The 15,856-nt window shown below is 43.6% G+C and overlaps 1 protein-coding gene across 1 annotated transcript; it reads right to left on the reverse strand.

The window, feature by feature from the left end:
* Window positions 1-208: 208 nt before the first annotated feature.
* Window positions 209-10,941, reverse strand: LOC310859431 (transitional endoplasmic reticulum ATPase). Its single transcript, XM_083765971.1, has 18 exons — window positions 10,759-10,941; window positions 10,067-10,178; window positions 9,540-9,712; window positions 9,274-9,416; window positions 8,561-8,691; window positions 8,134-8,265; window positions 7,901-8,003; window positions 6,656-6,789; window positions 6,379-6,514; window positions 5,951-6,063; window positions 4,892-5,056; window positions 3,489-3,611; window positions 3,166-3,378; window positions 2,313-2,491; window positions 1,964-2,093; window positions 1,007-1,165; window positions 586-746; window positions 209-453 (listed from the first exon to the last, which is right to left on the reverse strand). The coding sequence occupies exons 1-18, from the start codon at window positions 10,779-10,781 to the stop codon at window positions 390-392; spliced, it is 2,394 nt and encodes a 797-aa protein (XP_083622097.1). The 5' UTR covers window positions 10,782-10,941; the 3' UTR covers window positions 209-389.
* Window positions 10,942-15,856: the final 4,915 nt, after the last annotated feature.

The following is a 15,856-nucleotide window of genomic DNA, read 5'->3' on the forward strand; positions in this document are numbered from 1 at the left end:
AAACATAATTTTCATACTCTGAATGACACAAGATATTTAATTGAAAACATTTAAGGTTCAACAATCCACCATGAAGCACTTTAGGTTCAACAATCCACCATGAAGCACTTTAAGGTATTACAATCTTAAAATGTGTCAATGCACACATGCACAGCTAACGGTACACAATGTAGAGGTTACAAATCAGACACAATTAGTAAAACAGTAACAACTTGTCAAAAACACCTTACTTACATAAGGCCAGATTTATTTTTACACACACATAGATCATCATTCCTTAAAAAGAAAAAAAGACAGCATTCACAGCCAGACAGGAATGTCCCATTCCAGGCAGGCACAATTTATCATGATGTCATTCAGGAAAGCAGTAGACATTTTTTAATTTCTTCTCATTGATAAAGGTCATCTTCCCCTCCTTCTGACCCTGAGCCCAACACTTGACCGGAGGGAAACCTAAGAGAGAGAAAGATAATTGTGAGAGTGTAACCAAAACAAAAGAGAATTGTGTTTGTAACTATATAGTAGAGGAGAAGTTAGATGAAGACTTAATTGATTGTGTGCGCGTGAGTGAGTGCGTGTGCGTACTTAAAGGTTCCAAAGCCACGGCTCTGCTGCAGAGTCTGAGCGAACATCTCATATTTCCGTATGTCGTTATCACTGACAGAGCGGCGAGCAAACCGCATGGCCTCCTCAAAGTGATCCTTTCTGATTTCAGGGACTGGATCCTCAGGGACCGTGTCCTCATCCTGCAGTTACACACACACACAGTATAGATGAAGGTAAATGACTTCACATAATTATTATCTGTCCATGCAAATGTATCATGTATGCGTCCATAGATGTACTGTGTAAGTCTTCTCATATGCAAATTGTACATGTATACAGTATACGTGCGTGCAAAACTGCATGCATGCATGAGTGTGCGTGTTGAATGAACACTCAAGCTCTTTCTTCCGATGTGTTCATAAACTATAGTGCAGTGCACAGCAGGAGAAGTCAGTCTGACCATTGCTGTGCCTGGTCTCTCCTGTCTCTGACGCTCAGCTTTGATCTCCGCCTCGATGCACTCGCGGATGGCCAGCTTACACGCCCGCTGGCAGATCTCTGTCAGGTCAGCCCCAGAGAAGCCCTCTGTATTGCCAGACAGGAACTCCAGGTCTACGTCCTATGGAGGAAGGGGATGGAGAGATTAAGAGCCTGCAGGAAGAGAGACTGCCTAATCTATATTATTATAAAATCACAGTTCTTGACACTTGACCTTTGTCTGATGGACTAAAGAACTTTATAAAAAAAATTATAGTAGAGATGCGTGTGTGTGTGTGTATGCGTGTTCCCAGTCCGTAGGCGTTGAGAGTGAGACCACAAACAGTCTTCCACTCTCTGTGAACTCAGGTGGTCTTTACACAAGACTTTGACGTTTTATCTGGAGATGGTCGCCGTGTAAAAGAGGCCTCAGTATGATGCCACTTAATAGAAGGACCAATCCCTTCTTCTCTGCCATCATGACACACTTTTAAGTAAGCAGTGAGAGCTCATCATTAAAAAAACCTGCTGAGTCATGTAAATTGTAATTATATTGGCCTCACCAGTCTATGTGTTAAAAATGTGGGTACAGGCTTTATTTTAAACATACTATTGGTCTGACTGTCATTAGACTGACAACCTACCCGTTACCCTAACCTAACCCTAACCGCATACCGCAAGCACGGCGCAGCGCATGTCCAACCGTTGTTTCAGCACGTCGGTCCGTTGGCGTGTCTAATCCTCGTGTGCATCCCGAAAATGTACCTGACCAAGAAACTTAACCCCTGACTGCTTCCTGGGCACTGTCTTAATAATGCCAACTGCTCCTAACAGGTAAATGCAGATAACACATTTCATGGCATGTCCAAAATGTAAAGTGACAAATATCCCAACAAGAACTAATAAAGGAGTAAGGGGACTGCATTATATTATTACTAACTTGTGCGATTGGGGACTTGCGCAGGTTGGCTCCTAAGATGGCTCTGCGGGAGGCTTTGTCTGGCAGGGGGATATAGATGAGTTGGTCCAAACGGCCAGGACGCAGGATGGCTGAATCTATGATGTCTGGTCTGAAGGGAGCAGAGATGGAGAAATGTGTGAACATTTTATACTGTAGCATAACAACAACGTTCACTCACAACACTGTAGTGTACACACAGGCAGCATGATAGCAGAAGAAGCAACTATTCTTCCACTGGGTTATGTACAGGATTTTTTAAACACGCTTACAGACATGGACGCGTGTGTGTGTGTCGGTTCTCGCTCAAACGCACTGGCCTTCTTCTCACCTGTTTGTGGCACCAATGATGAAAACATTCTTCTTGTTGCTCATGCCGTCCATTTCAGTGAGAATCTGGTTGATGACTCTGTCCGCCGCGCCCCCGCCGTCCCCATTCCCGCCACCTCTGGACTTTGCGATGGAGTCCAGCTCGTCAAAGAAAAGGATGCAGGGAGCAGCCTGCCTAGCCTGAGGCACAGAGTAAAGAGTAGACATTCAACAAGATAAATGGGGTGTTAAATGGGTTGTATGCCTTATTATTTTGTACTGTATTGTATTGTTTGTGTATGCTGCTGGTCCGTGTGTCCAAGAAAAGATTCTCCCCTAGGAGACAAAATAAAGTAACATTGAACCTTGAAGATGTCATGTAAGGACCCCTATTAACACAATTTGTGCCCAAGACGCCTCCAGACATCCTAGGAATTATACTGCATTGACATGACAGGTAGTTTCAGCCATGCAACATGATTGGTAAAACACATATTGTCCAGTTGCACCAGTCCTACCTCATGGCACTGCTCTACAGACAGTACAAAATCTTAGTTTTTCCCCCCCTGTGTACTCTAAGTAGGCAACACTACTGTATACTGAAGAACAATACACTTGCCACGGCAACTGTTGCGTAAGCTATAAGGGATGTTGTTTACTGTACTGTAGTAATATTATAGGTATGATGATGCGATGAAAGCTTTGCCATGGGTTGTCCCTACAGTCACTGCTTGCATACATCCCAGACCACTGATCATGTTCACACAGTGGCCATTTTCTTACAGTAGATACCCCAACAAAATGGTCACCATATGATAATGATCAATGCCTATCTTCTTCTATTACCCCTTCTTGCACCCTTCTTCCATTCTAACCTTGTCAAACACATCTCGCACGTTGGCCTCGGATTCTCCAAACCACATGGTGAGCAGCTCCGGTCCTTTGATAGAGATAAAGTTGGCTTGGCACTCATTGGCAATGGCCTTAGCCAGCAGGGTCTTCCCGCAACCTGGGGGTCCGTAGAACAACACCCCTCGTGATGGGGTCATTCCGAACTTCAAGAACTTGTCGGGATACTCCACTGGGTACTGAAGAGAGGGATGATGATTAATTATTTATGGGCGATTTCTAGCAGTTGTGTGTGCTATATATTGATGTGTGTGTGTGTGTGTGTGTGTGTGTGTTCAAGCCTCCCCACCTGTACAAGCTCCTGCAGCTCTCTCTTGACCTCACCCAGTCCTCCGATGTCGTCCCAGCTGACATTTGGGACCTCAGCCACAGTCTCCCGAAGTGCAGAGGGGTTACTCTGACCCAGTGCCCACTGGAAGAGGGACACAGTGAGAATACATATTCGTTCATGTTTGCATGAGTTAGTATTTTGCATTTCACCGGTAAATCACTTAAAGGGATATTTCACTTTAAAACAAACTTTGTCATTTCATCGTCTACTCAGGCTTATGTGAACACCCCAGACAGGTTTTAAGTTGCTCGATTCAGTATTTGATATAATTATTTTAGCTGCCCCGCCCCCTTCCTATGCAAACTCATTGTAACTTCAACCAAACATTTTAACCATGATAGGTTCATCGAAAATACCGTCCTTTTTTTTCTGGTGCCTCATACTGCCCTCCTAATACGCGAGGGGGCCGTTGTTCTTTTATTTACTGTCTCCTTCGTCCTACTGCTGGCGGCACTTCTTTCCCAAAACAATTATAAAAAGAAATATGAAAAAAAACACAGCACCCGCACATATTAGATGGACAATATCAGTCACCAGAAAAAAAAAGTATGTGTGTTTTCGATGAATCTATCACGGCTAAAATTGAGTTTGAACAAAGGTTTGTATAGGCAGGTGGTGGAAGCTAACATGAATATCAAATAACGCAATCGATCAACTTAAGACTGTCTGTGTTCACATAAGTCCGAGTAAGCCACGGTGTAGTAGACAGTGAAATGACCAAAACATTTTTTTAAAGTGAAATATCTCTATAACTGTTGTAATATTGACTGACAACCACCAGGGGTCACCAAATGAACTTCTATGGTGAGCCCTCAAACTCCCTTCTGTATGGAAATCCATATTAAACCTACTCAGACTGTCATGTGACTGTCTTACACCTTTTATGGTGGTGTGTTCTTTACACACAATGGACACAAATTGCCATGTTATGATTACAGAGATTTAAGGATTTTCTATTGTTTCTTATAAGCAAATGGGTTCCCATTAGCCTGGAAACCAAACAAATCTGCAACAGGAGTCGACTGGCACTCCTCAGTTTGAATTACATTTTGCTCACCCTAGAGTTGTGTGTGACCAATCAGAGCCACTATAAGACTTCATACAAGTGTGATTGTTTTGCTGTGACATAACCGACCCTTGGAAATAAATCTTCCACACCGAAGTTCCAGACGAATAGCTTAGCAGTGATATATGCAGGTCCCCATGCCCAGGTTATTCATTGGAATTTTATGTTCATGCAGATACAATAAGATGATGCTGTGTTGTAAATCACATATATAGTGAGCCTTGTACATGTCTGCAGGCATGCGTGTGTATGTGCGTGCACCCCCCAGATTGCATGTGTCCATGCGTGGGTGTACTTTAAAGTCATCCATGGTGACGGCTAAAGAGTTGAGCACGTCAGCGTCGATGGTGTCATCCTCCAGGTCTATGAGAGTCATCTTCTTGCGGATGGCTTGTAGAGCAGCCTCGGAGCACAGGGCAGCCATATCGGCTCCAACATGGCCGTGGGTCTCTTTAGCGATCTGGGACACATGGAGAAATGCATACGGACGTACATTAGAAATCCCTGTATACTGAACATGCATATGGCATCGCAAGTTAATTTGAGGATTGTCAAGGTTGATGAGATAATTCACCTTTTGAGCAGCACCAGTCTTTTTTTTTTGCGGCTTACGCCTTTTATTGTTTTTTTTAAGGGACAGACAGTAGGCTGACAGGAAACGGGAGAGAGATGGGGGAAGACATGCAGTAAAGGCCGTGTCGGGCTCGGGAGTCGAACCCGCGGCACACTGCGACTGGATTACCAGTCGGGTGCCCAGACGGTTACGCCACCACCTGGGCAGCAGCACCAGTCTTAACATAACAGGTGTGTGGGTGCCTGACTAATGTCAGTAACAGCCGATCAGGTTGATTTACATGCCTTAGATTACCAGACTGCCATAGTGGGGGAAATGGTACCACAAGTCAGGAAGAATCGTTTTGACAACCCCCCTTTTTATGTGGATGTACATATGGATCCTATTTTACCAATTACAATGAACTATTTCCCCAAGTATGCAAGTTTGCAGCTGGAAACCACTGGCCGAGTTTGTGGAGTGAAGCAGTCACAGTCAGCTGGTTTCTTGCCATTGCAGAAAGGCCTACACTCCTACAGGTTGCCCCACCGCTAACCTGATAGATGTGCTGAGAGAGTGAGCTTATTGCGTTCACTGCCGAAGGCTGCTAGCAAATCATAGACAAGCCTTAACTCTATAAGTTATTACATTAATAATTCATAGCAGAGCTTTTGAAAGTGATGACACATAGTACGCATTGATGCGAAAATTCATCATACGGTCTTCACAGAAAGTAAATTGTGTGTTCAATGCCTGGATGAATAACATAAATCTTAAAAATGGCTTTCTCTGATGTCTCACCCTCTCCAGGTCCACATCATCAGATAGTTTCATGTTCTTGGTGTGGATCTGTAGGATCTCCAGCCTGCCAATGGAGTCTGGGATACCAATGTCTATCTCACGGTCAAACCTCCCTGGATGAACACACACACACACACACACACACACACACACACACACACACACACACACACACACACACAGAAATCACATACAGTGCACATGCGTATGAGAGCGTTTTTGTAGACATAGCACTATATAGTGTATATAGTTTCATTATATAGATATTACGTATAGCTTATGTATGATTCTTGATGACTATTTTTATGTATTTGATGTATTACCATGTTTTGTTTTTGCTTGCTGTAAATCGCTCTGGATTAAGAGAGTCTGCTAAATGCCTAAATTGTATGTATATGGGCATTGTATGTGTGTGCGTGCGTCCTAACCAAACCGTCTCAGAGCAGGGTCTATACTGTTGGGGCGGTTGGTGGCTGCCATGACAACAACATGTACTCGCTGCTTCAGGCCGTCCATCAGAGTCAGGAGCTGGGACACTATACGCCTCTCCACCTCGCCATGAGTCTGCACACACACACACACACACACACAGAAGTATGAATTAAGGCGTAAACCAGACTTGACATACTGTATGGCACACACGTACAGTATCTCAAATATTGCAGTGCAAAATCAAACACACTCCCTTCTCTTCTCCAGCCTCACCTTCTCTCTCTTGGGAGCGATGGCGTCCAGCTCGTCGATGAAGATAATGGCCGGAGCGTTTTTCTCTGCCTCTTCAAAGGCCTTTCTGAGGTTGCTCTCTGACTCTCCTGCCATCTTGCTCATGATTTCAGGACCTGAATGCAGTGATATGCACACATTATGTATGTATCACATCTCTGTCATGCCTTTGTACCTATGTGGCCTATTTTATGTGAGTCAGATCAAGTGAGCACTCAGTGAGAATATAAAACCGCCATACACAACCAATTTGGTTTATACCATGGTAATATGGTTTGTATTCGTCAATTGAAATCATAGCCATAGAAACGCCACCCCAAGGGGAGGCAACATCATTACTAAACTATTGTGGAGGAAAGCTTTTTTTTTATATAGCCTTAATGCAGCATCTTCTGTTGTAGTAAATTATGAAACAAACCTCTCCTGCTTCCTCTAATGATCCCCATTTTATTTTTCTTGTTTAGATTGTACTGTGTAAATCAAAATCTAGAACATGGGTATTGAACAGGGAGGGGTTCTGCAACCCCATGCAGGGGGGCCATCAGTTTATTGTTCGATATAGTTTATAAAATATTTGAATGTCTGAATAGATGTTATGCACATGCACATCTACTGTGGCGTTTCTGGCCAGTCAGGAATACTGGGCACGATGACGAGAAGACATGTTGAGTTTTTAAAGAGGGAGAGTAGTCAGTTCTTTGCTTTTATTGAGATGAGAAGGAAGCCGTAGAAGGAGCACTTTAAAGTGCTCCATCCCCGTTCTGAAAATTGCTTTTCAACTTTTCAAAGCCATCAGAAACACCAGAAACAGACAAATGCTTTTAAAATGTACCTCTATATACACACACACGTCTCACGCCGTGTTCCTCACAGGAAGAAACCACTCACAGTACCAACTTTCAACAATGGATGTATTAAAAGTCGGGATGTACCGATATGGACGTATACTTGGCCGATACCGAGGTTTAAAATAACAAATTAGTCAAAAGCCGATAGTGATACCAAATAAATGTTTATTTAGTTTTTGTTGTATTTATTAACCCCCTTTTGTGCCAGGGAAACAAATAAAGCATGCTACTGCAATCGCAGTCTACGGATATTGACCGATAACGGCAAATATCGTCCGATACCGATATGTGCCCGATACATGGGATGCATCCCTAATTAAACGTTCTGGTAACAGGTGGTAATGGTGATGGTGTTGTCTCAGAGGTCGCAGTACTGTACCATTGATGAGGAAGAAGAAGGCTCCAGTTTCATTGGCCACGGCTCGGGCCACAAGGGTCTTCCCTGTACCCGGAGGACCGTACAGCAGGAGACCCCTTGGGGGCTGACAGGGAGGCAAGACGAGAAAAGGTCATTGCATTAACCACTTCAGCCCTATATATTTTGTTACCCGTGTTCCATGAGGTGACTGTACTTGGGGGTGCAGTTGCTATGTGTGTGTGTGGGATAGACACCTTAACCCCTATAGCCTTGAAGAGGCCAGGGTGCCTGAGCGGGAGTTCCACCATCTCTTTGATCTGGGCCAGCTGTTTTCGACAGCCTCCGATGTCATCATAGCCAATCTCATTCAGGTTCTCCTCCTCGTCCTGTCACAAAGCATCAGGCTGTCAATCACTCATTCCAAATCACTTCAAAGTCCCTACAGTAAAATACTGAGTGTTTAATTTAATGTGTGCACTTTCTGAGTTACAAGTAGATACATTAAACATTTAAGCCCATATACTTAGTTGACCCGGGTCCCACAGCCCCCCCCCCCCCCCCCCCCCCACATCAACCAGATTTCTTTGCTTTTACATCTACAAGTTCTCAACATGAAATGTCTGTTATGCAAACAGAGATAAGGAGCCAATCACAGCGAGTCATTCATCTAACACTACATACCTCTCTTTTGATTGGGTCTCCCTCGCAGAAGATGACGGTTTCGGGTGAAACAATGCATTGGGGACTGGGGTCAGTCTCCACTATCTTGAACTCCACCGCCCGCATACCCCCTCGGACCAGGAAGATGTCACCTGGCAACACACAGGACAAGTCACTATTAGGGGACATGCGTTTGCACAGTCATGTTCATGCTTGCTCAGTTTTGTGCCTGTCTGTGTGCAAAGGCAGCTTGTGTTCAACACGCAACACACACTGGGACACTTTTTTCACTTCACTGTAGGAACCTTCATGCATTCTCAATATTGTAATTGGCATCTTTTACAAACCTATTTGATGTCCTACAATTGCTATTTCTCTATCGTTCTTGTTTCTGAACTTATCTTTATTTGCTTCCTACCGTTTGTTATTGCTGTAAAAAATTATAATAATAAAAAGAAGAATCTTACGTACAAATTACATAGTAAAATGTTAATTTTAAACCGTAGCCTATAGTAATACTTGGCTGATTTGGTCGTGCTACTGTTAGACAGAAAAACACATCATTACAGCAGCTTACAAACTCCTGGGGACAAAGCAGTTAAGTCTGGACAGCATCTGACAAGAGCCTTTGACAACCTGTGTTTGCAGAAATTGTTTAAATTCCCTCTAGCTGCATGGCCTAAGAAAATCTTGTTTCTCAGTTTGTGGCAGGGTTGTTGTTGTTGTTAGAGCACCTTTGTGTGCTGGCCGGTACGCCTCCAGGAAGTAGGGCTTGAGGAAGACTTCAAACAGGTTCCCTGACAGGCCCTCAATGGTGTCATCTATGGGGAGGACATGGATCCTCTTCCCATACTTCACATCAGGACAAGCATGGATGCTGACACACACACACACACACACACACACACACACACAGTTACTAACAAAACATTTAAAAAAGTTTGATTTGATTTTAAACACACATGCATATACACACACACACACACACTCTGAGGTGTACCTGATGACGTCACCGAGCCGTACGCGCAGGTTGTTGCGTGTGACACGGTTCAGGCGGATCCGCTCGGTCGCACAGTTGTCATCAGTCAAAATGATACACACCGTTTCACGACGCTTACGTCCTCGTAACACCACCGTGTCTCCCCGGAAGAGCTGCAGCTCATCGGTCTTAACCTGACACACACACAGGAGTGTTCATCTAACTTCTAATCTACTATAGTTACAAAATACGTTGTTTTGTTTACATTCACAATCACATCACATCACATTAATTTAGCGTATTAGTTAGTTCTCAACATCGGGTTTTGGGACCACCAGAGGGGTCCAAATGTCACCTCACTTACAAGTCTGTAACTCTGAGAATGTAAAAATGGAACCTAATGGCGATGTTTAACATAACACTAATTTACTAAATATGTGTTGTTATAAATATGGGTCCTAATGCATATTAGACTAGTGGTTGTTGAAATGAAAGGGATTGACAATCACTGTCAGAAATGACCACTGGGGACATTAAAGTGTCCAAACCTGGGCCAGGCACACAATGCTGTTGTCTTCATTTATGGCTTCATCCACAATGAGCCTGTTAGGTCTGTGTTTCTGCTTCAAGATGGCAGTGGATAAATCTTCTCCCTTCAGGCTGTCAACAGAGAGGCACAGTGTAAAACACACACACACACACACACACACCTCTAGCTCCAGTTTCCCCATGTGACGGTGGTCTGGATTTAGACTGCATGCTTACTCATGGATGTGAAATCCTGAGGGTCCTTTGTACCAGTGCTATATGACAGCGCAGGATTTTGCAATGTAGCAACCAGTGCTAATGCTATTATGTGTCGTAGTAAACGTTGTAGGCCTACATATCGTTACCAGTTCACCATTTGCAATCAGAGGTAACTGACACATGTGTAAGTGAACTCAGACTAGAGTCTAGTCAACATGTCATTTGAACTTTGCATATGGTATTAATTACACGATGCTTAACGTTTCAATGTAGCCTACTGTGTCCGTATGCTGGATAAAATGTAATGAAACAAGGAAATTCAGTTCTCCGTAGTATTGAAATAGCCTAAATGATGTAGCAAAATATGTACCAATTTCAACCAACTACAACTATGATCAATGGTTAATTGCGCTATTTGTTATGTGATGAAGTATTATAGGGCTGAAGTGGTTTGATGAATGCGCAAACGCAAACCGCTGTTTTTAAAACTCACTCTGTTCCTCCAGAGGCAGGCATGACTGCTCTCTTTTGTTCCCTTAATCCCTTCCAATGGTTCCAAGAGGTCCAGTTGTTCTCTGGACTGTGTAAAGATGACTTCAGTGGAGTTTGGATTCTAAACTGGCTTGTTGTGCCCTGAAGGGAAGTTGTATTTATACAAAGCCGTTTCGGGCATTGTTTTTTTGGCAAATTTAAGCTAGCAAATATAAGACGATCTCTTCAAAATAAGAGTACCCTCTAGAGTATTGAAAAAAATATTAATTTACACATTAAAACTACAAATTAAGCATTTAAATGATGCTATAAGACACACATTATGTTTGTGTAAAAGAATAAGTAATTAAATAACGTAAAACATAAATGGATAAATGCTATTCACTGGAGTGCATGGACTTTATAAAGTGGACACTGGACAAAAGACGGCTCTGCGAGGCAACTGTTGTGACATACACACACGTTCAGGGAGATGTCCTCTACCACATCCCACTCTCCGCTAAGCGGGAGAGGTGTAAAATTCCCAACAGCAGACCTTCTACTGGTGTCAAAGGTAAAAAAAAGTGCCGTTTCCAGACCCAAAGTGGACTGATTGGCGTTTGTAGATTTAGCATGTTTTGCATGTGTTATTGTGTTTGAATAATTTTTGCTGTATTAACACAGATGCGCGCACACACATACACCCTGGACGCGTGCGTATGTCAGTCTTTTGTCCAGTGTCCACTCTGGGTCTGGAAACGGCACTTTTTTTACCTTTGACACCAGTAGAAGGTCTGCTGCTCGGAATTTTACACCTTTCCCACTTAGCGGACAGTGGGGTGTGGTAGAGGACATCTCCCTGAACGCGTGCATATGTCACAACAGTTGCCTTGCGGAGCCGTCTTTTGTCCAGTGTCCACTCTGGGTCTGGAAACGGCACTTTTCTTTTATACCTTTGACACCAGTAGAAGGTCTGCTGCTGGGAATTTTACACCTCTCCCGCTTGGCAGAGTGTGGGGTGTGGTAGAGGACATCTCCCTGAACGCGTGCATATGTCACAACAGATGCCTCGCGGAGCCGTCTTTTGTCCAGTGTCCACTCTGGGTCTGGAAACGGCACTTTCTTTTCACCTTTGACACCAGTAGAAGGTCTGCTGCTGGGAATTTTACACCTCTCCCGCTTAGCGGAGTGTGGGGTGTGGTAGAGGACATCTCCCTGAACGCGTACATATGTCACAACAGTTGCCTTGCGGAGCCGTCTTTTGTCCAGCGTCCACTTTATAAAGTCCATGCACTCCAGTGAATAGCATTTATCCATTTAGACAACTTTTTTGTTGAATTACTTATTTTTACACAGAAACATAATGTGTGCCTTTACAATAACTGTAATGTAATAATAATACTTTTGACCGCTACAAACTGTCAAATCTCAGTAATGACTACTTGTGCCTGATACGGCAGTGGTGCCAGAAATTTAATAAAACAATGGTAATTGTTTTTATACACTTCAGAAACATAATGTTGTAATGAATATGTAAGTGACGACTTTGGATGGTGACATATATGTCAATCAGTGCCTCCCAAGACTAAAACATATCGTCATTACGTCACCATCGAAAACCAATTACACTCTGGCATTGGGTCCTTTAATCCACATATTTCGACTTACATCATCATTGAGAGCTATACATATATACTATGTATATATGTATATGTGATTTGTAAGTTGATTAGCGGTAGGCCTGTACTGTGGTTACTTTGCGCCGTATGCAGTCCCAGCCAACCCGCCACTTTTGATGCGTATGCACCGTCCCAGCAAACTGTGCCTGATACGGCAGTGATGCCAGATTACATACATGTATACACAGGAGCATTACCTTTAATCCTCCCAACACTAAAACATATCGTCATTACGTCACCATCGAAAACCAATTACACTCTGGCATTGGGTCCTTTAATCCACATATTTCTTACGTCATCATTGAGAGCTAGTTATACATATACACACCATGTAATCTGGTCCCAGCAAATTACAAAATTAGCTGGGACGGTGCATACGCATCAAAAGTGGCGGGTTGGCTGGGACGGTGCATACGAGCCGGGCGAAACTATTACTTGCGCGCTCTGCTTGCGCAAGTAATAATGTAATGTAATAATTATTAAATTAACGACACTTTTATTCTGAAAGCAACCGGATGTCTTCAATTTGCTAGCTCTCAAACAGGAAACTCTAGATTTGCCAAAAAGACGGAGCCGCAGTTTCGGGAGAAGAGACCTCCTTTGACCTTAACCACTCCTCCCCCATACTCTATGCTCCTCCCTCCTTATCAACAACTCCTACCTCCTTATCAAACTCACCATTTCATCATCATTATCACCCGGCCAATCCCCGGTGCAATCACCACAGTATAAATACACCTGCGATCTCTCAACCAAGTTGTTTGTTCTGCTCCACTCCACTCCACCAAACATGGGTTGTGAGTACTGCACTCGTAGATCGGCTATTTTCACCATTCTTCAAAATCGCCATCCTCCTCCACCCCAACCTCCGCCTTCCGCCTCGATTCTCAGGAATCCAGGGGGGGGGGCAGTGACGGAGCAAAGACGACCAACCGCTCATTCCGAGTAGAGCAAAAATGACCGTCAGCTCCAGAGACTACGCCCCCACCCTGAGTCTCGCCCTACCTTGGGTTCATCACTCCACTCTGCATTCATCTCATTCTGTTTCAATAAACTGTTAATCTTGAGCGAAGGTGTGGTCTACCGTCTCTTACTAAGTGAAACTTAAGTATGGCATATTTATTAGTTTATCTGAAGACCAGAATTGTCTGTCTGTCTGATTGATTGATTATTATTATTTATTAACAGTTTGTAGAATTTACAGTACATTTTAAGCACAAACTCAATACAAAGACTGTTAACTGTGAGTGGACGACCCAATTAAGCATTACACTTGTTTACAACAGGGTCCACATTGTTCAATTCATCAAAACATTTAGAGACATACAAATAGACACTTCTATGTAGCTAAAGAACAGAACAGGAATTCATCATATAGGAAGCAAAAAGGGAAAAGATACATATACAGTTAGGGGAAATGGGGTGGGGGGGGGGGGATTCAGATTTTACAGAGGCCAGTTTCGAATTGCAGCCATCCGTAGGTGCCCTTTGAGAGCGGTTTTGAAGGAGTCAAGGGATTCACATGTCTTAATGACTGTTGGTAGGGCGTTCCACATTTTGGTGGCATAGGCGCGAAAATAATTTAGTCCCTTGTTTGTGCCGAATCTGGGTTGTACATGGTTTGTTGCACTCCCTCTGGTGTTGTGGGTGTGGACTTCGTTTACATTAAGGAAGTATTTAGACAGGTACATGGGTATCTTGGTGGTGTATCGAATCTTGTGGACCAGACCCATTGCAAGATGCTGTACTCTGTCGTCGACCCTAAGCCATCCCAGCCTGTCAAAGTGGGCAGGGGTGAGGTGGGTTCGGGGGGTGAGGCCAAGTAGGAGCCTGACCAGTTTGTTTTGGGAGGTCTGGAGCCTTGTTTTAAGGGCCTTTGAGGTGCTGTGGTACCAAGAGGTGGATGCATAGTCAAAGAAACCTTGTACGAGGGCTCCTGTTAAGGTCTTCAAGGTGTTTTTGCTGACCAGTGAGGAGATCCTGTAAAGGAATCTTGTTCTTTGATTGACTTTTTTGATTACGTTGGTATCACCGGAAAGATTGGCCTCCAGGATGGAACCTAGGTAGGTAATTTGATCTTTTCGTGTGATAATATTGTCACCCACTCTAACCAAGAAGCCATCTGCCTTGCTGAGATTACTATTTGATCCGAAGAGGATGGATTCAGTTTTTCCCAGGTGTAAGGATAGTTTGTTATCAGCGAGCCAGGTGCAGATTCTACCGAGTTCAGAGCTGAGGGTCTTTTCAACCTGCAGTTTGTTCCTGTCCGAGACCAGCAGTGCTGAGTCATCTGCGAACAGGAACAAGTTGCAGTCACAAGCTGAAGTCATGTCCTAGTATGCTTCCTTGTGGGACGCCACAGCTCACTGGGAGGGGAGGGGACAGTGTTCCGTTCACCTCCACCATCTGTTCTCTCCCCTCCAGGTAGGATTGCATCCAGCTCACTGATGTGCTATCAAAACCAATAGCTTTAAGCTTGTTAACCAGTATGGAGTGGTTCACGGTGTCAAAAGCCTTTTGGAGGTCCAGCATGACCATGCCGCAGTATTTTCCAGCGTCCACCTCGTGTTTGAAGTGGTCGCTCAAATAGAGGAGGCATGTGTCAGTGGAGTGGGATGTTCTGAAACCAGATTGGAACTGGAATTGGTCTGACATAATGTGAGTCTATGTAAGTCTTAAGTCTTCTCTTAAGTCTAGCTCTGGTCGGAGCCCTAAATTAGATCACATTTAGCCTGGTCTGACCTTATGTATTTGAATCGCAGGAAGGCAGATAATGCTAAGTCACTGGTTGAAAAGTCTTCTGCACCAGTCCATCTCCTCTCTCCGCTGTCACACTGAAATATTATGTCTGTGTGTCTTCAAGTCTCTCCATTTGTCTGTCTTGGCATCAGTAGCTCATGTCACGCCCCCCATAAACACAAACTCTGTATGCTCAAACACACACATGAAAGTCATACCCACGACCCTAAGCCATTTACCCTGAGAGGGTGCCAGTCGATACAATTTGATATATCCCGCACGCACGCACGCACGAACACACACACACACACACACACAATATATGATTCAGAGGTTTAAATTTGCACGTTTTATTATAAAAGTTATTCTTTACCAAATCACATGAAACAAGCAGCAAGGGCATAGATATACATACATAAGATATTATACATAAATATACATTCCCATTGGTCTTCTCCTTTCCATATCTGTGGTGTGGTGAATGCAGCTTGGTAGAAACCCTGGGACTTTATACACTAACACACATTCCTCCTCTGGCTCCCACAAATCGTTTGTTTTATAATTCATTGCTTTAACATTGGAAAATATACACCTTTTTGGGTAGTACATGAAACAAGAAACATTGAAGACTAAAGTTATATTACATTACAACAAAAGTGTAAGGAGGAGTCATTTATAAAACAAGAAGAGATGACACAAAAA

The sequence above is a fragment of the Protomyctophum parallelum genome (assembly GCF_964188405.1).
Source record: "Protomyctophum parallelum genome assembly, chromosome: 5".
Taxonomy (NCBI): Eukaryota; Metazoa; Chordata; class Actinopteri; order Myctophiformes; family Myctophidae; genus Protomyctophum; species Protomyctophum parallelum.